Raw genomic sequence first — 24531 nt, 5'->3', positions numbered from 1 at the left:
ATATAATTCATATATTTAAATTTTCAGGATATTACAATCCTCTTCCCTTCATTTTGGCCCGCTGAAGGTGATTGTTCGGGTTATCAATACACAGAAGTCTTAGGACTTGTTTGAAAAATGATTTTAAATGAGTGAAATCACTTTTGATAAAAATGTTTTTGAAACCAATTACTAATAAAAATGTAAGTTAATCATGAAAAAGCACTTGAAGTGCTTATTGCAACACATAACTGGTGCTTCTTGCAGAAAGCACTTGAAGTACTTTTAAACAAAAAATATTTATCTAAAAACACTTTCAGTCATTCGCAATTCCTAACGAGCTCTTAATCTATTTTATAATACTTAAGTACCCGTTCGAAAACCAGACACTGTAAAAGCTTATTCCAAAAAAGGCCATGCAATCACAGAACAACATGTTATCCTATGACGTAGCGACCAATAGCCAATTTACCAGAACACCCTTGCACTTCCAATGGACCGGCGATATATCAGTCTCCTCACTCTCCTCTCACACACACAGCAGAGTCGTCTTCTCCTTCAGTCTACGCTCTCCCTCCCCAGCCGAAAACCCAAAAATAATCCCAGACGAGCTTCGTTTTCTGATTCTGTGGATGGTGGATCTATCCAAACCCGTATGCTTCTGAAGGATCCGAACCCGTTCTGTTTCGTTCGGTAACTGCAAAATGAGGACCCGTTTTAAATCTGCGTTTTGTGCTGTGATCGTCCTGGTTTGTTTGGGAGCGTCCGGAATCGGTTTAGTTTCGGGTCAGAATCGGAGGCCCAAGAATGTTCAGGCCGCGGTTCGGGCCAAGTGGTCGGGTACTCCATTGCTCCTGGAAGCCGGGTAAGCTGCTTTCTTTCGAAATTTTATGTTTTGATAATTCTGGAATTGATTGTGTCGGTAAAGTTTGAGCTATGAAGTTGTTGGTAATGTCGAAACCGTTATTGTTTTACGCTACTGCGAAGCCGATGCTTTTACAAATTAGGAAGATGATGATTGAGTAGGCGTGCGTTTTGGAAACCATGGAAGGGGCAACGACATGAGGGATGTAATCCCAAAATTGTAAAAGTTTTGTAGGAAGTGAAAAAAACGGAGCGGGTTTCTTTCGGAAGAGAAATGTGGAAGCAGAATTCAATTTTTTTTAGTTGGAGATAGTCAATTTTAAACTAATTTGAACACTTCATTCTAAATATAAGTAGAAATGAAATAAAATTTTAATTTTATGTAGTTTAGATGACCGAAAAATGATTCCTTTCGTTGATAAACTAGCATTGGGGCTGTGCTATTTGTCACACGAGTAAACAGAATGAGCTACTGTATCTTGAAGGGGACGACCGTCTTGAATGTACTTTTATGTATCATAATAACTTAAAATAAGCACATGAAAGTGCTTCCTCTTAAAGTCTTAAATAACGAGAAATTTGAGGTGGTTTTTGAGTTAGAGAAATAGTTGTGTTGGAACTTGGATGCACATGGGATTTTCTCCGTTTGGAAGTTCTGAAGTTTTTCGGTGGAAAGAGAAGGAGGGTAGTGCTTAGGAGATGTGCTATGATGGTAATTTTCTTGGTGGAATGGGAAGAAAGGAATATGAGGAATTTTGAGAATGTTATCGCTGACTAGATGGAGTACCTTTTTGTGGGCATCTGTAGCTTTGGAGTCCAGAGATCTCTTTTTCTGTCATTTGATCAAATTTGAAGGCCTCTATATTGTGATTCTGTGTTTTGTCTTTTGTTTCTTGTTAAAGAAAGAAGTAGCATATGTTATGAGTATTGTGATTATTGATGGTTAGAGCAGAATCATGTCTATGAGATGATTATTCTTTAGATAAGTTAAATTTTGGAGTTCGAATTCTTGATTGGAATCAGCAAATTATTTTCATCTGCTTTTTGTAGATATAGTTTATCTCATATATGGTGCCTTTCCTAAGCTATTATTGGCTTCCTGTTTTTTAATGCAGTGAATTACTATCTAAAGAACAAAAAGACCATTTTTGGGACTTCATTGATGCCTGGCATCATAGTGAGAAGGATGATGCTGAATCTTATACTGCTAAGGGCTGCCTAAAAAAAATTGTAAAGCACGGACTCTCTATTTTAAACGAACCATTGGCATCTTTGTTTGAATTCTCCCTCATGCTTAGATCTACATCTCCAAGATTGGTTCTTTATCGGCAATTAGCTGAGGAGGCTCTGTCTTCTTTTCCTCTGGTTGATGAAACTAATTCAAGCAGTGACAGTGGAATTTCTGAAACAAATGAGCTTATGGAAGGTAAAAGGTCAGATCTTTTGAACATTGGTCGAAACCCGAAGAGCCCTAATGGGAAATGTTGTTGGGTGGATACTGGAGGTGCACTGTTCTTTGATCCAGCAGACTTGAAAATTTGGCTTCAAAGTCCAAGAGATTCGTGAGTACTCTCTTGAATTTTGCCTTGTTCTCTATCTCTAGAAAGAGTATCCATATTGGGAACACTTCCTTACTTTATTTTTCTTGTTTCTCAGTTCTGGAGATTCATTTCAGCAGCCTGAACTTTTCGAATTTGATCACATCCATTTTGATTCAAGTGTTGGAAGTCCTGTTGCTGTTCTTTATGGAGCTCTTGGAACTGATTGCTTTAGGGAGTTTCATCTCACCCTAGTTGAAGCTGCAAAAGAGGTTCACATCATGTTTTATACTTTATATCCTCTTGGACATTAAATTGATTAATCACACTACAGTAAAATTTTTTTTTTTGAAAAGAAACGAAAGAATTTTATAAAACGAAAGAAATACAAAAGAGAAATAGAAAACCACGTGGAAAAGATATCCACCTGGAGCTAGAAGAAAACTAGCAAGGGCCCCTAACTAAAACTAAATGAACAGAGGAAAAGCTAGACCAAATCAAATAACGGCAGCTAACAAATCCCTAAAAATAGAAGAGAAATTGTAATCTCTAAACTCCACTGAAATCGAAGCCCAAAGGGCTGCCCAGTGTTTTACTCTATCCCAAAGCTCCTCAACCCCCACTCCCTTGTAATCCTCAAAGACTCTTTTATTACGCTCCAACCAAATGTTCCAGAAGAGGGCCAACAACAGAGATCCCCACAAAGTTTTGGCTTTCCTCCCTTTCCCTAGGCCTTCGAACTTAGTGCTTAGGAGCTCAAAACAGCCCTTTGGAGTGACCCAACTTGCTCCAGCTTCCTTGAGCAAATTCCACCAAATTTGAATGCTATACGGACAGTGGAGGAAAACATGGTTGATGCTTTCCTCCCCGGATTTGCACAAAGCGCACCATTGGGGGGAGAAACATGCAAAAGGCATTCGACTTTGGACTTGATCACAAGTATTAACCTTCCCGAGCGCCACTAGCCACACAAGGATTTTGACTTTTGGAGGCACTTTTGCTTTCCAAATCTGAACGAAAGGGGGAAATTGTTGCACAACTTCATTGTTGCAAAGGAAAGAGTTATAGGATTTGCAAGTGAACTGGCCAGAACCTTCTAAATTCCATCTTCTCCTGTCTTCTCTAGAATGACACAGCCGTACGGACTCCACCTTCTGCAGTAAACCAGCCACATCTTCAATCTCCGACTCTCTTAGGTTTCTCCTAAAATCGAAATTCCAACAGACCGGCTGTAAAGAAGAAACCACCAAATTGGAAATACTTTGGTTTTTTGTCCTTGCTAAAGAAAATAATCTAGGGAATTGCTCCTTCAACGGTTCGCCCTCCAACCAACCGTCCTCCCAGAATCTCAGCCTCTCTCCGATACCAACCTCGAAGATGCATGAGTGAAGAAATGAAGGGTAACCAGCTGAGATGTCTGTCCAGGGACGCTTGCTCGAGCCTCGACTCGGACAATTAGCATCCCAACCATTTGCCACCAAACCGTACTTGCTCTTTATCACCCTATGCCAAAGAGAGTTTGATTCGCACGGGAATCTCCACAGCCACTTGGCTAATAAGGCGGCATTCCGATTTCTCAAATTTCCCAGACCAAGGCCACCTTCCTCCTTGCTTTTACACACTTTCTCCCACTTGACCAAGTGAAACTTCTTTCCTTCCTCAACTCCTTCCCAAAGGAACCCTTTCATTAGCTTTTCCAATCTCCCAATGACCCCGCATGGGGCTTTGAACAGGGACATGTAGTATATGGGCAAGGATCCTAGGACAGCTTGGATCAATGTTAATCTTCCGCCTCTAGATAAAAAAGCTTTCTTCCAACCCTGAAGTCTCAAATCCACATTCTCTACCACCGGGTCCCAGAACTTAATAGATTTTGGCTTGCCTCCGAGGGGAAGACCCAGGTATTTCATTGGCCAACTGCCCACCTCACAGCCCCAAGAACTTGCTAGCCTTGTAATTTTCTCGCCATTAGAATTAATTCCCACCAAGGAACACTTTGCTTTGTTAATCTTCAAACCTGAAACCTTGCCAAAAATTTGCAGCAAATGTAATAAATTGTTCCAAGCCTCCTCATGCCCTTCCAAGAAAAAAATTGTGTCATCCGCAAATTGAAGATGAGAGATCTCCACGTTATCTTGCCCAACACGCAGCCCTTTGATCAAATGATTATCTTGAGCCTTCTCAATTAATCTGCTCAGCACGTCTACAACTAGGGTGAACAAGAACGGAGACAGAGGGTCACCTTGTCTCAGACCTCTTGAAGCTTTGAATTTTCCCCTAGGTCTCCCATTGATCAGAACTGAGAAATTAGCCGTGCATATGCAACCAAGCACCCATTTTCTCCATCTAAACCCGAATCCCTTTCTCAGTAATACTTCTTCCAAGAATCTCCAATCGACGTGGTCATAAGCTTTTTCGAAATCAATCTTAAGAACCAAACCCTCCTCCTTCTTCTGCCTCACCTCTTCGACCACCTCGTTTGCTACGAGGACAGCGTCCAGAATTTGTCTGTCTTTAACAAAAGCTCCTTGAGATGGGGAAATTGTACTGCCCATGACATTCTTTAGTCTTGTAGCAAGGACTTTCGCCACTACCTTGTAAAGACTGGTAACTAAGCTTATAGGCCTATAGTCCCTCAAGTGCACAGAATCTGCCTTTTTCGGGATTAGGCATATATAAGTTTCATTTGTTACTGTGTTTTTAATCCCATTTTCGAAGAATTCTTCCAACACCTTCATGATATCCGCCTTCAAAATATCCCAAGAACTTTGGAACATTTGCAAAGAGAAGCCATCTGGGCCAGGGGACTTATCATTCCCACAATCGAAAACGGCTTTTTTAACTTCGGCTTCCTCGAACGGCTGTTCAAGCCAAGTTGCCTCGGTGGCATTAATTGGACCCCAATTAATACCATCCAGCCCCCAGCACTCCTCTTCGTTGCTACTGTACAGAGACTTGAAAAAATGAATGATTGCTCTTATTTGTTTGAGAAGTCTAAAAATTGGGTATAAATCATATTATAATTGAGGAATACATGAAGGGAGGTGAGTGGGTGAACCATAATAATAGGTGCAGCGAAGTACTGTTAATTCTAGATTGTTAGAAGCTTTTCTGGAAAGACATCCCCGAATGGCTACACCTGTTTTTGAGTTGCTTCCAGGTCGTTTTGGGTGGATGCTATTAAGTTCTGGGAGGATGTTTGGGTGAGCTAAAATATTTGGATACGGTTCAAAGAAGATGGCCTTCTGTCTTTATTTCTGCCCCCTGGTGTTGTGTGTAGGAAGGATTCTGATTATAGATCACTTATTGCTTCATTGAGCTTTGGTGTATTCTTTACGGTCACAACTACTCGTGGAGACAGGCTTATAGTCTCCTCTAATATCATGCAATGCTTTGTTGTGCGAGGAACTTAATTTTTTTGGGATAATATGGAGTTGGCTCGTTTATGGGGATAGGGTCCCTTTTTGGTCTTCTCTGTGGGCATCACTTTAGAAAGTTGTCATTTTCTTATTTTATTTGACTGGGTGGCAGCTGTTATGTAATTTTTATGATGTATATTGCATCTCGGTAGCTTAAGATTGGTAGTTCTAGTTCATCGTTTCAGTCATGGATTTCTTGTTCACATTTCCTATACTCTGTGACTGTTAATAAAAACACTGTTTCTTAAAAAAAAAGAAAAAAGTAACTATGCAGGGATTCGGGGTAGTAAACACAAGGGAGAGAATTTACTTAATTTGTCAGCTTTTGTTCTTTTTGTTCATTTTCTACTTTTTCCTTTTTTACGAGGATAGGTACTAACTTTTTGTCATATGATCTCATGATGCTGCTTTATGTTTAGAGTCTTCGTACTGGTTATCTCTTTTATGTTCTGTTATACATGTATTTTTATATGTTTTGCACATATGTAAGAAAGGTGAATGTTGCATAATTTTTTGCACATATTACAAATCTTTGTTTGCTTGATAGTGTGTGCTTGTATGTAATATATGCAAAATCTTTCTAAAAGATTGGCCCAAAACTTCCAGGGAAAAGCTAAGTATGTTGTTAGACAAGTATTACCTTCTGGCTGTGATGCCAAGATTGACCGTTGTGGTGCTGTTGGTACAAGAGATTCATTAAACTTGGGAGGCTATGGAGTAGAACTTGCTTTGAAGAATATGGAATATAAGGCTATGGATGATAGTGCTATAAAGAAAGGTTAGAATAATTGATTCTAGCTGTTGCTCTTGATTCTTCTGTTGGCTTGTCTTCTCAAGCTTTTGAGGCATGTCCCAGTATCTTAAGGATGTTTGAATGCAAAAAACGAAATAGGTATTGAACTGTTTCTTGATTAATAATAGTATTTATGAAAGAAGTGTGATGACAGTTAAATTGAAAACTTTATAAATCCCATGTGTGAGGCATACGCTATCCTTACTCTTTATATATGTTTCTGTTTCTAATAACTAAGTAAACCTGATAAACTCAGACCTGTAGTCTTAACAAAAAACGAGATTACAATGGAATGAGTGAATAAAAATGTCTACGGATCAAGCTTTTGAGGTAGAATTATGTTTTCCGCTCAGTTTTGAAACCAGTGATACTTTTGCACTTGAAAGTATTGCTACTTTTCCATAAACTATGAGAGCGCTATTGGATTCCACTTGAGCAAGTTACATTAACCATTTTCTTATTTTGTTTCAAGATAGTCAACACTTACTCAGAAAAAATATAAAAACTTTCAACTACTTTAAACAAGTAATACCAATAATTACCAGAGATATAGAAAGTTTGTAAAGCTGCTTAGCCTCCTAAACATGCATGAATGGGTACCTAACACATACTGCTGACCAACTTAACCTGAGATCTAGAATTAGTTGCTTACACATGCGCACAATATCTTGAGTAGCTCAAGCCTCAACACAACTTGAATATATTCTACTCTCTTTACTCTTCTTCCAAAAATAGGCTTGACTCTCTTTACAAAGAGTCAGTTAAGCTTGAAAATTGCAAATTTCCTGAAATATGAATTGGACATTTTTGAATATTTTCTTTTTCTTCTTTTCTTCACATCTTCATGTTTTTTGTTATTTTTTTTAATTGCAGGAAACAAAAATATGTTTAGTGCGTGTACTCATGTTTAATTGTTCGTAGATTTTTTGTTTTGGGTCAAAATATTCCTCAGAAGTACCGGGTTTATGTTGCAGGTGTCACATTAGAAGATCCCAGGATTGAAGATCTCAGCCAAGAAGTCAGAGGGTTTATATTCTCCAAAATTCTGGTTTGTTTTCCTTGATATAATAGCACAAGTTACAATAAATTTTATTATTAAAAAGATTCTGAGTTTTAAGCATGGACACTCTTACTCTCTTTGGTTTTCACTGGAAAGCTTAATTTTTTTTTTTACATGAATGCCATTGTATTTTCCCTTTCACTAATGACACAAATTGAGTCCAAGAATTTTCGTAAGTCTTAGACTGGGAAAATATCAAAAGAAATCCGGAAGAAGAATTTGAAACAGCTTTTGTTTCAATTTCTTTTGTCCTTTGATTATTGGAAACAGAAAGAGGGAATAAATAGAAAAGGGAACAAGAAATTCTTAAGTTTATCTGATTATTACCTCTAGGTTTTGTTTATCTATTCATGATTTTGTTCATATTAGAGATAATACGAACTTGATCAGGAATAGATGAGTTTCCAAACTGAGTATGAAATTAAGTTGCAGTTCACATTAGATTTTTTTTGTTTGTTTGTTTTTGTTTTGTTTTTTTTTAAATTATTTTGAAAACTGGTTTTTCTTCCACTTTCTTTTTTCTATTTTAAAATACATAAATAAACAAAAAAAAAGAAATCTGACATAACTAACTACCCATGTTTGAATGTTTTGAATTTAAAGTTTTCTTGGCATTTACCATTTTATCCCTGTTAATTAAATTGTCTATCATTTGGATTCCAAGTTAGGGAAGGGCAATTTTAGGCATTATGAATGTTTCACCCTTTTTGCCTTCTAACTTTATATATACTATAAAGAGATAAAAGGGGAATGTTTGTATATGAATTAGTATGCATCTTTATTTTCTGGATGGTATTCTGTACATTTTATTTGAGATACCAATTTATACCATGTTTAACACTCAAATTGTGAATATAATGTCTGGATTTTCATAATCCACAGATACACCATACGTAGATTAATTTAGTTACAGGAAATTATAGGGAGGATGGGTTGGAAGGGTTACTGGACCCAACTAATATTAAACAAAAGAAAATAGTGGACACATTAAAGCTTGTAGTCTTATGATAATATCATTGCTGAAATAACAGGAATCCAGTTTTGTATTTTTTTCATGTGGGGGTTATTTTCAGGGTATGACTAACAAATCACTCAAATATGTGGAAAGAATTTGAACTAAACTTATTCCAAGAATTTGAAGCCCTCTTCAAGAAGTTTGATTAATAAATCATGTGGTTGGCAGAATTAAGGAAATATGATTAGTTTTGTGATTAAAGCTAGAGCAATGATTGGAATGAAACATTGAAACATTGAAACATTATAAGTCAGATATTAGAAGGTAGGCATTGTTAAAAAGACGAATTGCCATCTGGTTTCGCATTAAAGTTTTGTGGAGTTGTTTTGATGCTTCTCTGTGAGTGTGTGCTCACTTGCCATGATCTGATGGTATTATTAACAATGTCAGTTGTGATAAGAATGGAGTTATTGTAGTTTGTGGATAATGAATAATTTTGAAGCCAGGATGACATTATTTGCTCCGTTCACTTTGCAGGAACGCAAACCTGAACTCAGTTCAGAGATAATGGCATTCAGGGATTATCTTTTGTCATCAACAATATCTGACACACTTGATGTTTGGGAACTAAAAGGTATCTGCAAATTAAGGCTTTTCTCCTGATTTTGATGAACTACAGTATCCTTATGGTTTTCTGTTCAACAGATTTAGGACATCAAACTGCACAGAGGATAGTTCAAGCCTCCGATCCTTTGCAAGCAATGCAGGAAATTAATCAAAATTTTCCGAGCATCGTCTCTTCCTTATCTCGCATGAAGGTAAAGAATTTATTTGCACACTTTGAGTTTGATTGAATCTTAAAGTAATGTCTCTTCCTTATATAAAATTTTAAAATATTTCAGAACAGATATTTTTTTGTTGCTATTGTCATCTATTTACTGAGCGTTTTCTTGCAGCTCAATGATTCAGTTAAAGATGAAATAAGTGCAAACCAGAGAATGATCCCACCTGGCAAGTCCTTAATGGCTCTGAATGGTGCTTTACTCAATATTGAAGATATTGACCTTTATCTGTAATGCTTTTGCTCTCACTGAATTTCTTTTCATCTTTTTGACACCAACAGTTTATAGTATCACCTAGTGGTGAACTGGTGATGCATGTGGTTGTTTGTCATTACCAATTTTGAAAGTGCTCAACGTTTCTGTTGTTCATTTGACACTCATTCAAGCGTGTACAAGTTTAATGCTCAACTTTGTCTGTTCAACCTCTGACATTGCATTTCTTTAATATTCTCTTAGGTTGCTTGATTTGGTTCATCAGGATTTATCGTTGGCTGATCAGTTTTCAAAGTTGAAGGTAGGCATTCAATCTTAGCTATGATTAGCTGGAAGAGTGTACATGATGGGCTAATATGTGGCCAAGTTAGTAAATGACCTGTTCACTCCATCAAGTGAAATGCTAACCTTGAATTTTTGAATTCACCCAATGTTATAGTTTTAAATATGTGTACTTTGACCCCATTCCCTCTCTGTTTTTGTTTTGCTTTATAAATTACTTGTCTTTCAGAAGCAATGTTTTTGGTTGCGAAATGTGATTAAGAGAAACAACTTTTAGATTAAAATTTCGTTAACAGCTGACCTTAGTTACACATATGACCTGACACCATCATTAATCTTGATTGTTCAATCAGTTGATTACCTTTGAATAGAGTACACTGGGAACCCTTGGTTTGGTATGCCAATAGTTTTTATTTTTTATGCTTAAAAATATTTACCATGGTCCAGGGTGAGATGTCAGATGCTCATCCTCTATGAGTTAATTCCGGCTCAGATAATGGATTAGGAATTGGGCTAGGTTGAGCTTGGTCTAAGGTCATATCTGACTTTTAGTTACTAAGCTCCTGGCCTAGCTCTGTAATCTTCTTTCAACTGTGATCTATAATAGCCTCGAACAATGTTATTCAATGCATTTTATCATAGCCTTTTAAGTTCTCTGACTTTGTTCTTACTATCAATTATCACAGATTCCTCATGGCACCATACGGAAACTCCTGGCGAGTCTGCCTCCTCCAGAATCTAATATGCTCCGTGTAGATTTTCGTTCAGATCATGTTCAGTATCTGAATGACATAGAAGAAGATGATATGTATAGACGATGGAGGAGTAATTTAAATGAGGTGGATATATCGCTTCTTTCAGCATTTTTCTTTCTCAGTTTTGGATGGCATTGAATGTCCATGATTTTCTGGAAATATGATCCCTACAATTTATTTTGTGTAGATTTTGATGCCAGTCTTCCCCGGTCAGCTACGTTATATTCGCAAAAACCTTTTCCATGCAGTTTCTGTTATTGATCCATCAACTGTTTGTGGTCTTCAGGTGAGTTTTATATTTCTTTACCAAGTTATATGTGATATTCATGCTTCATGTTATTTTGCTGGTTATACTTGTTGATCGTTTTATTATTAAAATCTTGCAGTCCATTGACATGATTTTGTCTCTTTACGAGAACAATTTTCCTATGAGATTTGGAGTTGTACTGTATTCTTCGAAGTTCATCAAGCAGATTGAAACTAGGGGCAGTGAAGATGACCATGAAATTGAAGAGGATATGTCCAGCTTGGTATTTTCTTCTATTGCCTTTCTTATTTCGTTATTCTTTGTGGGTATTTAATTAAAACTACTCCTTAGCCAGCTTCCATATGTCCCTGCTATCAACTCAAAATACAAAATATTGTTCATGTCTTACAACAGCAATTCTTGAAAATGTTTTTTCTTTGCAGATTATACGTCTCTTCATTTATATAAAGGAGAATCATGGAATTCAAACAGCTTTCCAGTTTTTGAGCAATGTGAGTGTGATCCCATGTTTCTGTCAAATTTTTATTCGTATCAATAACAGAAGTCGCGTTATAAAAATATACGAAAGTTTTTCGCTTAAACCAATTAAAATACGAGAGTGACAAGATGTCCAGAAAGTAAGACATAAACAGCAACTGGATAATGAATGTGACCACCATCCTCAATTTAAAACCTCTATGAAACTCCATAAAATTAACTAATAGTGGCTTTGCAGTTAAGCCATATATCTGAAGACAAAATGTCTAATCTCTAAGGAAACATAGGCTCATAGGGATGACCATAAACAGACTTTCTATCTCAACTCATTTCTTTTGCTGATTGTATGTTCCTCAATGATCAGCCTATTTCTTTCCATGATTGCTCTTCATCTACTTTTCTGCTGTAATGATGTCGCAATATTGTTTTATTGACTATTCTAAAGCACCTGACCTGATCCTTGTTAAGAACGTTGAAATCCGGTATTTGTTTGTTATTTTTTTTTTCTGTGCTGCTTAACTAGACTTTATCCATTATAGCATATAGGTGCTACGTCATCCGTAGAAAAAAAAGGGGACACATTGTATCTTGTACTTAAACACAGTGATATTCTTTTACTGCTGAATAATAATTATCTATTTTAGTATGTAGCCTCGTTTGAAAATAAATGGGGCCTCATGCTAAACTCATTCAGTGAGAGAACTTAGATAAGGACAAGTGCCAAATGAAAACGCTTTACTTTTTTTTGTTGACTTTCTCTTGTAATTTAAATGATTTCAAATGGTCTCTGTATTTTCCAGTCACTCTTTGGTGTAATGTTGCTTTTCGATATGCGGTGACATTTGTTGATGCTATTTTTGACTTGTAAGACAATGCTGTGGGAAATAATAGTTCATAATTCTCATGCCTAAAGAATGTTATTCTGCTTGATTCTGGACACATGTCAGATAAACAAATTGCGGATTGATTCTGAAGATTCTGCCGATGATGCTCTTGAAATGCACCATGTGGAAGGAGCATTTATAGAAACTGTATTGTAAGTGTTTCATAGATTTTATGGTGATATCAATACTTGTATGTTAATGAGGAGGGCCTTGTAAACAAACATACATATTCTTTATTATATTTTCGGGTGATCTGAAATACGTTCTCATTCTCCTTTTCTAGGCCCAATACAAAATCTCCACCTCAAGATTTATTGCTAAAGCTGGAGAAGGAGCAAACTTTCAAGGAGCTTTCGCAAGAAAGCTCCATGTTTGTCTTTAAGCTGGGTTTGGCTAAGCTCCAGTGTTGCCTGTTGATGAATGGCCTTGTGTTGGAGTCTAATGAGGTGTTGTTTGAGATCTTTTGATAAATCTTCACAATAATAAATCTAATTACCTAAGAGTTCAGTACAATACTTGAGTACATTATGGCACCCCGATCCCCAGAGCGAAATGGTGATCCCTCCCCCTAATGGGATGATCTATCAGCAGTTGTAATAATTAATATTTCCACCACCATCCAGAATCAATTGCAGTTGACAGCCTGAAGTTCCTAAAACTGAAGCAGTCAATATCTCAATATTGTTGCTCAGAGGATTGTTCAACTTTTAGGCTATCTGACTTTCTGATTAATTTATTAGGGCCCCTTTGATACCCGTTTTGATTTTAGTTTTAGTTTTTGTGCTAGAGATAGAAAGGAAATACATGGGAGAAATGAGGGATATCGAAGAATGGAGGAAGGATAGTGGGAGAGATGTAGAAAGAAATTTATAGAGAAGGGCACACAAAATGAAACTAAAAACCAAAACTATTGATGTTGTTTTCACTTTCAAGATGTATTTTCACTCATTCTTTATTTCTTCCCCTCTTCCACACCCTTTTTCATCCATCAAAGCGGCCCTTAGACTCTTGGGTATGTTTGATCATTTTGAATTCCCTAACCGTTGGGCGACTATAGTTAAACTCAGCTATCTTTACACCTCTCATTATAGGGGATGTGAATTCCCAGATTCAGCTTTAGAAGGCACAATCTCAACATGCAATATGGCTAACATATCAAAATTTGTCATTCTTGCACTTGCAATTGGATTTTGATTTTTATCTGTCAACTTCAGTTTTATGTAGTTTATAATATTTGTCTCTAGTTATTTTATTAAGCTACAGTCACATGTTATAAACCATGATTTGTTTTGGTTACATTGATCAGGAGGCTCTTATAAATTCCATGAATGATGAGCTTCCCAGAATACAGGAGCAAGTGTACTATGGGCATATAAATTCCCGAACAGATGTTCTTGACAAGTTTCTGTCAGAAAGTAGTACTACTCGCTATAATCCACAGGTGGAAGCATTTAACAAAGCTTTTAATCCAAAATTTAGAATAATTAGTTACGGTAATGATAGTCCATGTATCTCAATGGTTTAACATGTAGTGTGGGTTTGTAGATTATTGCTGGTGGAAAGCCAAGGTTCATTTCTCTGCCTACATCTATTCTTGGAGGGGATGGTGTCTTAAATGATATCAACTATTTGCATTCTCCCGAAAGTAAGCTTTTTTTAGGTTGAAAATATTAGTTCACACGTACTGTTTTGCTCAGTTAATTATAACACATGGTTTATTTTGATTGCATCCAGCTATGGATGATTTGAAGCCTGTGACCCATCTTCTAGCTGTTAATATCGCATCAAAGAAAGGGATGAAGCTGCTTCATGAAGGCTTACAATATCTGGTTAAGTTTTGGACTGTGATACTAATCTCACTTGAATTCTTCAAATTTATATTATGTGTTTGCTGTCATCATTTCACTCTAAATCTAAACATGTTCATCACTATTATCATAATTATTATGTTGCTTTATGTTTTGTATTTATTCTTTTTACTCTTAATTCAGATAGAAGCGTCCAATCGCGCTCGAGTAGGTGTGCTTTTCAGTGTGAATCAGGATGCTGATGTCTCTAGTCATCTTTTTGTGAAGGTGTTTGAAATCACTGCATCCTCGTATAGGTTTGTATTCGTATCGAAGCTTAATGGGTTATCTGTCAATGGATGCATAACTCATATTAAATTTTCATTGACTTATTGTGCAGCCATAAGAAAAAGGTGTTAGATTTCCTGGATCAGATGTGCTCATTCTATGAACATAATTATTTGCTTGCATCATCTAAGGGTACCGAAAGCACTCAAGAATTTATAGATAAAGTGTGCGAATTGGCTGAGGCTAATGGTTTATCATCAAAGGCCTACAGATTTTCCCTTTCTGAATTTTCTGATGAGAATTTGAGAAAATCTATGAATAAGGTATGCATTTATCTGTATGCTTTGGCTTTCGTTTTGTTTTGTTTTTTCCCTTTAAATGTAATTTTACTACTTTCACCAGATGTCTACTGTTCTGATAAAAACTGGCTTGCTAGAGGACCTCACGAATAGTTCTATGAATTCTCTCTGATCAAACCGTGGTTATCTATTGTGAGAAAGTTCTTATGACAGCTGTTTATGATGGTTTCCAGGTATCCCAATTTTTGTATAGGCAGCTTGGCCTTGAATCTGGTGTTAATGCAGTCATTACTAATGGAAGGGTAAGTCTTCTTTGTAGACATTCTACTTAGTTGAATGTCATATTAAATGTTATTTCAACTCTTTTAATTAAATAAGATTTGTTTGTTGGAAAGAGACTCTAAGAAAAGACTTGGAGTACTTGGATCTAACAGAAGACCTAGCACAGAACCGAGTGCAATGGCATTCTAGGATTCATACAGCCGACCCCACTTAGTGGGATAAGGCTTTGTTGTTGTTTGCATGACAATCCGTTCCTTTGGTCACTGTTTCTTTGTTTATTTGAAGTTAAAGATAGTCTAGAGATTTAGTATTTTTAAATGATTATCTTTGCATTAAGTTCCCCAATCTTGGCAGTTATGCCTTTATTAATGAATCATTATCCGATAGGTGACAGTTGTAAATGATGGTGGCACATTCTTGAGCCATGATTTACGCCTTCTAGAGTCTCTAGAGTTTGCCCAGAGAATAAAGCACATTGTGGAAATTATTGAGGAAGTGAAGTGGGAGGATATGGATCCCGACATCCTAACAAGGTTTGTTAGTTTTAACACTTATTTTCTATAGCCGTACAATGTGCACTACTGACTACAACAGCTTGAAATTCTCCTTTTTCCACCCGTCTTCTATGCATTTGGAAGATCCATCCTCCGTTGCAAATACATTAGGGTAAAATGAACTGTCCATATTACTGTTCTTATTGGGAGTGAATAATGATATTGATAGGGTCAGTAGAGGCCACTGATCTATCTGTAAATCCGGACTAGACTGTCTGATAAGCACCTGTATTCATCGTATTATGTGTTAAAATGATTCATTAATAAAATGATTTCACGTTTTTATACTGATCAATTTATCCATAAATATTTCTGTAAATTCAAGTTCAGAAGTTGTATCAATGCCACTACTTTCATTTTTGAACAGGGGATTGGTGGCTATTTTTCTGTGATATTTTTTCTTCACTAGAGTTTTCTTTCTTGAAATTGATGTTGATCTTATTTGTTGGCTGTATTCTCTTTTATTTGTGGAAAGACTGATGGTGATTTTTAAAATGATTCGTGCAGCAAATTCATTAGTGATACTATAATGTCTGTGTCATCTTCCATGGCTATGCGGGATCGAAGTTCTGAAAGTGCCCGCTTTGAAGTTTTGAGTGCACAATATAGGTAAACAGATAATTGTTTCTTTGAGTGGATGCATATATGTGGAAACTACAACTATATGGCTCATTATCATTCATTTTCACTTTACTTTGTAAACAGTTTTGATATTATTGTTTGATATCCAATATTTAATAGAAAAGCACTGGTGTGTTCTTTAGTGACGATTCTCCTGGATACCTTGGGGTATATAAATTATCCATTGTTTGATGTTGTGCGCAAATTCATTTAATTATTCATGGTTAAGAGAAGGTCATTGTTATTGCTTGTTGAGATTATTGTCACGGATAGGTCTATAAGTTATGTGATTTTGATGTCCTTTTATATCTTACACTTATTTTTTCTTTATTCTTTGCAGTGCCATTGTTTTGAACAATGAAAATGCTAGCATTCATATCGATGCAGTTATTGATCCCTTAAGTCCATTTGGGCAAAAGCTATCGTCAATTCTTCGAGTCCTGTGGAAATACACTCAGCCTAGCATGAGGATTGTACTAAATCCTTTGGTGAGTTACTATTTGCTTCGTTGCTTGTACGTCATTTATGTGATACATGATCACCTTTACCTCTACGGTGTTTCTTTCCATTTAAGCTGTTGCCATCTTTTCTACTCCATTTTGTAACTTATTGTCTGTCTGCAATAAAATTTGTTTCTTTTCCACAAAAAATAGATTACTTAATATGGAATGAACCACCCTTTTTGGGTCCTCCTCATAATGTGATTTCTTGATCCAAACCATTCTTTTTCAGTTAGCTATTTGCTTATCATCTTAACTTTTTCAGTGTTTTTATCAAATTCACCAATGCTATTCATATGAAATATTGATTTCCGAGTTTTCTATTTTCATAGAATACTCGAGCAAGACAACACACTTTTTCTGCCTTTACCCCGGTCTCCATAGCAGATAACAGGATTCAACAAATTTCCTTGTCATAATCTTTTCTTCTTTATTATATACTTGTATGCATCCGAAGCATAGATAACCTTTTTATCTTCCATGTCTGACATTCTCTATGTTGCTAGTATGAAAAGAGATTTAGGCATGGAAATTTTTGTCACCATATGAAAGCATGACTAAAATCTGATTAATATCAATATAGATTTAGGCTTCCCTACCAGTGTTTGGTTTAACATTCAAGTTGACCTAGCAATTGCATGATCGACTCATGATTAGTCGTCGTACCCAGTGCACAAGGCTCCCGCTTTACGCAGGGTCTGGGAGAGGTGAATGTCGGCTAGCCTTACCCCCATTTATGGAGAGGCTGCTCCCAAGTCTCGAACTCGAGACCTACTGCTCATGGACGAAGGCACTTGCCATCGCACCAAGAAACATATATTTGTTAATGGAAATTAAGAGAATGCAAAACACAGGAAAGCTAACTTTAAGAATGAGGACCCTCACTAGCAAACTTTAAGAATGAGGACCAGCACAGAAAATCTAATCTTAAGACACTCACACCTTTCCAATCAGACAAAATAACTGAAAATGATCATTACTTTTACTCAAATGGGAAGCCCATGTGGATGCCCAAAACCAGACCCTCTTCTACAGAAGAAACAACCATCACACCATGCCTCCCTGGCAACACTACCCACACTTCTCATTATTGGCATGGAAAAATCAATAAATCATAATGGATTGGCGTCAATAATGACGCCAATTGACTACTACATAACATCACTTTGTTCTGGATAGACTTCAAATTACAATAATTAAAAAGAGGTGTAGGTTCACTAGATTAAGGAAAAGAAGAGTAGTAACAGACACTTCTAAATAAAACATAGTATCAGAATTTATTTATTTATGTTGGCGCTGTCTTTTGAGGTTTGACCTATTTTCATAAGTCATGATTTGGTATTACCTGTTTCACATTCAAGCTGTATATGAATTTTGAGTTCTACAAGTAATAACAAGGCTGTTATTTGATGTTTCACTGGGTATCTATATGTTGGTATGACTGTTTATAACCCACAAAGACTATTTTTCAATTTCCATCAGTAAACCAAAGAGTCTGTAGTAAGTTTGCAGTTTACAAACACTATTTTTAAATTTCCATCAGTAAACCAAATAGTCTGTAGTAAGTTTGCAGTTTACTTACTACTCTGAAAGTGTTTTGTAAAATCATTTGCAGGTGTAAATGTTTCTCATTGCACTTGCTACTACAGTACTATACTCTTAATACTTTCCACATTCTAACAATTGAATTCATGGCAGAGTTCTCTTGTTGATCTTCCTCTGAAGAATTACTACAGATACGTCCTACCAACAGTGGTAAGTCAGATGAATCTTTTGTTATAGCCCCAAAACTGTTGTCTCCATTGGAATGTAGACTCCGGTTTCGCACTCTTAGTTGTGTCATATTTGCAGGATGACTTCAGCAGCACTGACTACACAATAAATGGGCCAAAAGCCTTTTTTGCAAACATGCCACTGTCCAAAACACTCACAATGAATCTTGATGTTCCTGATCCATGGCTAGTTGAGCCTGTTATTGCAGTGTGAGTTTCATCATTAACAAAGTTTGTAGTTGTCATACTTTCTTTCATTAGCTCTGCTTTGAACAATTTTACGTTATGAGTCACACTTTTTGTGCTTTGCCTTTGCTAAATTTGTTTTTAATTATACACAGCCATGACTTGGATAATATTTTGCTTGAGAATCTTGGTGAGACACGAACATTACAAGCCGTGTTTGAACTTGAAGCTCTTGTTCTTACGGGTATGATTTATTTGTTTTTTGTTTTTTAGATAAATTGCAACTTTGAACTGCCTTGCAATTTTACTCCAAGTTAATGGCAAAGTGAGGGTTACCAACTATGTTGTGATATGCACTGACAAGTCATCTACAGGTCATTGTTCTGAGAAAGGTCATGATCACCCCAGAGGCCTTCAGTTGATTATTGGTACTAAGAGTACTCCTCACTTGGTTGATACTCTTGTGATGGCCAATCTGGGTTATTGGCAAATGAAAGTGTCTCCTGGCGTTTGGTACTTGCAACTTGCTCCAGGTAGAAGTTCTGAACTTTATTTTCTGAAAGAGGATGGCAACGAAAGTGGGAGCAAAACATTATCCAAACGTATCACCATAGACGATTTACGGGGTAAAGTAGTTCACATGGAAGTAGCAAAGAAAAAGGGAAAGGAGCATGAGAAATTGTTGGTTCCTGATGGCGAAGACAACTCACACGATGATAAGGAGGTGAATTTTTGCTGTTTTGAAATATTGTTCTAATGCTTACTAATGCAGTAAGTTAATAACCAAACAAAAATATTGTGTTTGTGTGCAGTCACACACCCTTTCTTTTTGTATTTTTATTTCCTTTCTGTTGTTGTAGGGAAGTAGCTGGAACTCCAACTTCTTGAAATGGGCTTCTGGTTTTATTGGTGGTGGTGAGCAATCTAAAAAGAGTGAAAGTACTTCAGCGGTGAGGAATTTGAGCTCTTCCTTTCTTTACTTGAATTTAACTATAACATGATATCAGTTCCATTTTTTCTCTGATTGTGATTGAAAAATACTCTCTTATCTGGTTTTGGATAATTATTAGGAGCAAGGAAAGGGTGGACGACATGGAAAAACGATTAATATTTTTTCTATTGCTTCTGGACACCTGTAAGTGCTTTTTCTTTCTTGATTTTATCTGCTTATTTACTTTATGCTTCCTCTGACAGTCTTTTTTGGGGTTGAAATACTGAGTCCATGATGGCTTCTGCATCATTGTTTTGTTTATCTAGGGTTTTTTCATGTTTCTGCCTTGTATTATAAGCGGACAGTAAAATATCACCTGTTGATAATCAAATGCCAGAGTCATGATGTCATTGCATATTACTGGAATAATCAAGTGCTTGATTCATGTACTAAACTTCATTCTTGTTTGTGTGAACTTTCAGACATTAATGATCAACATGGTGAACTTTTATAAGCCCTACACTCAGGAATTAAGTGTCTGAAAGTTTCTAGATTTTTGATAGAGGGCGTGCCATACGCTATAGTTGAACTTTTAATGTATTGAAATTAATTCTTTATAAAAAGATTTTAGTCCATGCCTTTACATGTTGGATTCAAAATTGTTTTGCACGGATCTCTGAAAAACGTTACATTTTTGGCGTCTTAGTTCCATAAAGGTCGTACCCAGTGCACAAGGCTCCCGCTTTACGCAGGGTCTGGGAGAGGTGAATGTCGGCTAGCCTTACCCCCATGAATGGCGTCTTAGTTCCATACTGAAATAATTTTCCACTTTGAAAACTATAGTAATAATAATATGATAAAAATAATAATGATAATGAATAATAACAATCATCATCATGGTAAAACTTTGCCTTCTTTTGATTTATTTGTTAAGCATGCAATCCTTTAATGACTTCCTTGTGGAATGTTTTGGCAGATATGAACGTTTTCTGAAAATCATGATTTTAAGTGTCTTGAAGAATACCCATCGTCCGGTCAAATTCTGGTTCATAAAGAACTATCTTTCTCCTCAGTTCAAGGTTATAAAATGTTTAAGTTGTAAACTTTTCAAGGTTTTTGTTTACTTGCTGAGAACAAATGAGAGTGCTTAACATGGATGCTCGGTCATTATTGTTATATGCAGGATGTCATTCCACCTATGGCTCAAGAATATGGTTTTGAGTATGAACTGATCACCTACAAGTGGCCTACATGGTTGCACAAGCAAAAAGAAAAGCAACGGATTATTTGGGCCTATAAAATCTTGTTCCTTGATGTTATCTTTCCCCTTTCTTTGGAAAAGGTATTGACATTAAATATTTTCTAATTTGACCTGTTGCCTTATTGGGTTTTCATCTTTAGTGATACTCGTACATTTGACATCTACAATATGTGCCAATATCTGCAGGTCATATTTGTTGACGCAGATCAAATTGTTAGGGCAGACATGGGAGAGCTGTATGACATGGATATAAAAGGACGACCTCTTGCATATACTCCATTTTGTGACAACAACAAGGATATGGATGGATATCGGTTTTGGAGACAAGTAGTTACCAATAATGACATTTTCGTTTACTTTTTACTTTCTTTCTACACTTCTTATGAATCCAGCAACCATACTTGTTACCGTATTTTAGATCCATGTCTATTAAAAGTCTGAAGGAATAATTTCTTAAATCATGTTTCTTTTTAATTCATTATTGATTGCTCACATGTTGTCATTTTTCTGGAACAGGGTTTCTGGAAAGAACATTTACGTGGGAGATCTTACCACATAAGGTAAACTATGACTTTTGTTGACGTGGTTCATAAGCTGGCCATATTTAGTAATTTATTTGTAGTACATAGCCATTATTAGATGGTTTGATAAATATCCTTCACTAGCAGACTTCTCCCTACCCTTAGAAGGATCAATGTATTCTTTTAAATCAGATACCATGATAAACTTATATTAGTTAACCATGGTTTCTAAAAGCTTAAAACTATCAGGATCTAAGAAAAAATAATTAATTTACATTGAAAAAAAAAACAATAAAGAAAAACAGCAGGAGTTGACATGTTGATTTTGTGCAGTGCTTTATATGTTGTCGATTTGAAGAAATTTCGAGAGACTGCAGCAGGAGATAATCTGAGAGTTTTCTATGAGACTCTTAGCAAGGACCCAAACAGTCTATCTAATTTAGACCAGGCAAGTGGTTACGTTTCATGATTCGCAGTTTTGATTGCACCATCTCATATTACTCTTCCAATTTTGATGCAAGTGAAGCCAGAATTAGTGTTGCGATGTCTGTCTGAATGATATTCTGATTTTCTTTGCATTCTAAGGCACTATAAATTGATCTTTTAGGACACGTTTCTAACAGTACCACAACTGAGGCCCAATATGTGAGACGTTTGATTAATTAGGAGGGAAATTTGATTGATTTGTCATTATTTCCTAATGCTTTACTATCATAAGGATATAGGCAAACAATTGCTTTAATCTTAAGTATTTCATTGGGGCATAAACTAAAAGAAATTACAACTGAAATTCTTCTTATGAATTTGTATTAATCTTATCTATACATGCAAACAACGAAAATGGATCCATGCTTGCTGCCATCATTGAGTGAAAATAACCAAATGCATTTACAAACACAACCCCAATCGTTGTGTAAAAACACCGATGGAATATTTTTATTTCACTTGTTCCCTTTTCCACTATCAGCGAGATCTCCCCTCTCTCTCTGGAGGAGATAAAAATGAAAAATCAACAAACTGACGTCAGGAACACATCATTTGGAGGCTCGTTGTAGATTCATATTTCCGTTTTGTTTTCATTCATTATGCTAAATGCCATCGTTCATATTTCAGGATCTTCCAAACTATGCTCAACATACAGTACCCATCTTTTCATTACCGCAAGAATGGCTGTGGTGCGAGTCATGGTGCGGTAATGCAACTAAATCCAAGGCAAAAACCATTGATCTTTGCAACAATCCCATGACAAAGGAACCCAAGCTTCAGGTAGATATGTGTTCCTTCGGTTTGTGATTTTTCACTTACTGAGCAGTGAGCTCGCACCCAGACCATATTATATCATTGTTTTTCCTGAATATCGTCGAGTCTTGCAGGGCGCTAGAAGAATAGTTTCTGAATGGCCAGATCTTGATTTGGAGGCAAGGCAATTCACTGCAAAGATCTTAGGTGACGAACTGGACATCCAAGAGCCTGCACCACTTCCTAATGAACCAGAGAAATCAGTGACCGGCAGTCCGGAGGAGGATCTTGAATCCAAGGCAGAGTTGTGAATATAACACACACTATGGTTCAATTCCAGTAGAGCAATTATTCAAAAGATTCGAGGTAACAGGTACACTTACACATAATTTGACCTGAGGGTGACGGCCCTTACAAACGGTATACCTGTATGCTAAACAAGAGATTTCGGCTAATCAGCAGGAAGATAATGTAATATCGGTAAACAGAGGCTTTACAGGCTTTCTATGTCATTGCAATAGCGACTGAGACTCGTTCGGGCTTATTAATTGTTAGCCCAGATACACTTGAGAAAAAGAGATTTTGTCGAGCTAATTTACGAAGACTTCTTTTGTGAACGATTGAAATTGGATGGATGACAAGAAAAATGAAAGATGTCTACTTTAGAATGGCTTTTGCTTCTTTAACTAGCTTCAAGATGGTATTGATAGGCAACGAATTTGACATATTTAAGCATTAAACATGTTTATTTTCACTTTACAACTATATCAAATCGCTGTCTGCGCAATTCAAAGTGCTTTTCCAAAGGAGAAAAACTACACATTCAACGACGGTGATATGATTTTTACCACATGCGCAAGTGTTAAGAACACCTATAATACTTGTAAGAATGACAAAGATATTGTAGTATAAATGGTTCTAGTAAGGTCGTTCTCCACAAGGAGTATTAAATAATTCATACCAAACCAAATTTTAGTTAATTATTGTAAAACAAAGATTTGGAATGATTGATTTTATGATCTAATTTAATAAGAATGAATTTAATTAAAGAGAGTAGAACAATCTACAAGTATTAGGGATCCGCCGTCACCTTAACAATCTTATATAGTTCTCCAAATTACTTATGACCTATATTTGCATATTTCGAAGGTTAGGTTTTCCTAAAATATGCCTATTTGGACTCCCAATATAGTGTATATTAAACATGCAATTTGTCTATTATATTCAGATCAAATTTAAATATGCATGACTCATTAAGTTTTGTGAAACCTTTTGAAAAACCATGCAACCCTAAAGACGTGGTATTCATCATAAGTGAACTTGCACATATTAGCCACAAGAAGCCTTCGTCAATTTCAGGGACCGACCTCCGACCAAAATTATATCAAATTACTTTTCTAAACATCCTAATGGTCGCGAATCATCAAGACACTTAGATAATTTAAACTGGTGATTTTCAAAAACCTGCATGCATATTATCACAAGCAACTTGAAAAGAAACTACATATTCTTGCTAAGGCTCGTGGCCTCACCCCTAGCAAAAAGGGAATTAGTTACGCATATTCATAATAAAAATCACAAAGTTCTTTATTGAAATAATAAAAGATCGAAAACACCTTGAATATAGAAGTTTGAAAGTCTCTACGCTTGACCAATTTCCTCTCTCAATATCGCACGGAGTAGAAGATGACATAAAATAAGGCTGGCCAAGCTTATTTATCCCATTAAAAATTAATTCCTCCTAATACAAGGTCTTCCAATCAAACTGGGAAACCAAATAATTAAAATAAAATAAGAAACATAATGCTCAATTAAATGGTAAAATTCGTCTAAAATCTGCACAGCCACGTTTTGGAGTTTTGGACCCATATCTGCTCCAAAACCGGCCCAAAATAGCTTAGATTTAAAGTTTGGAATATTCTGAACACTTCTCCAAAAGACCACAAACCCATCACAAGTTA

At 36.2% G+C, this 24531-nt stretch overlaps 1 protein-coding gene across 1 annotated transcript; it reads left to right on the top strand.

Moving 5' to 3' along the window:
• Nucleotides 1-507: 507 nt before the first annotated feature.
• LOC126602007 (UDP-glucose:glycoprotein glucosyltransferase-like) lies at nt 508-23238 on the top strand. Its single transcript, XM_050268805.1, has 37 exons — nt 508-844; nt 1959-2405; nt 2500-2653; nt 6407-6578; nt 7568-7641; nt 9146-9242; nt 9314-9426; nt 9565-9680; nt 9907-9964; nt 10632-10784; nt 10888-10986; nt 11087-11230; nt 11391-11459; nt 12393-12481; nt 12613-12775; nt 13636-13770; nt 13875-13974; nt 14064-14158; nt 14321-14433; nt 14517-14727; nt 14937-15005; nt 15373-15518; nt 16047-16148; nt 16501-16648; nt 18359-18415; nt 18512-18642; nt 18774-18862; nt 18993-19342; nt 19479-19568; nt 19689-19753; nt 20526-20628; nt 20733-20891; nt 20997-21137; nt 21327-21370; nt 21665-21779; nt 22445-22597; nt 22705-23238. Exons 1-37 carry the CDS (start codon nt 684-686, stop codon nt 22879-22881), a joined length of 4902 nt encoding a protein of 1633 aa, XP_050124762.1. The 5' UTR covers nt 508-683; the 3' UTR covers nt 22882-23238.
• The last annotated feature ends 1293 nt before the right edge of the window (nt 23239-24531 follow it).

Source organism: Malus sylvestris, chromosome 15 (genome assembly GCF_916048215.2).
Source record: "Malus sylvestris chromosome 15, drMalSylv7.2, whole genome shotgun sequence".
In the NCBI taxonomy this organism is placed as follows: domain Eukaryota; kingdom Viridiplantae; phylum Streptophyta; class Magnoliopsida; order Rosales; family Rosaceae; genus Malus; species Malus sylvestris.
The sequence above is the reverse complement of the archived record's forward strand: the minus strand, read 5'-3'. Positions and strand labels throughout refer to the sequence as shown.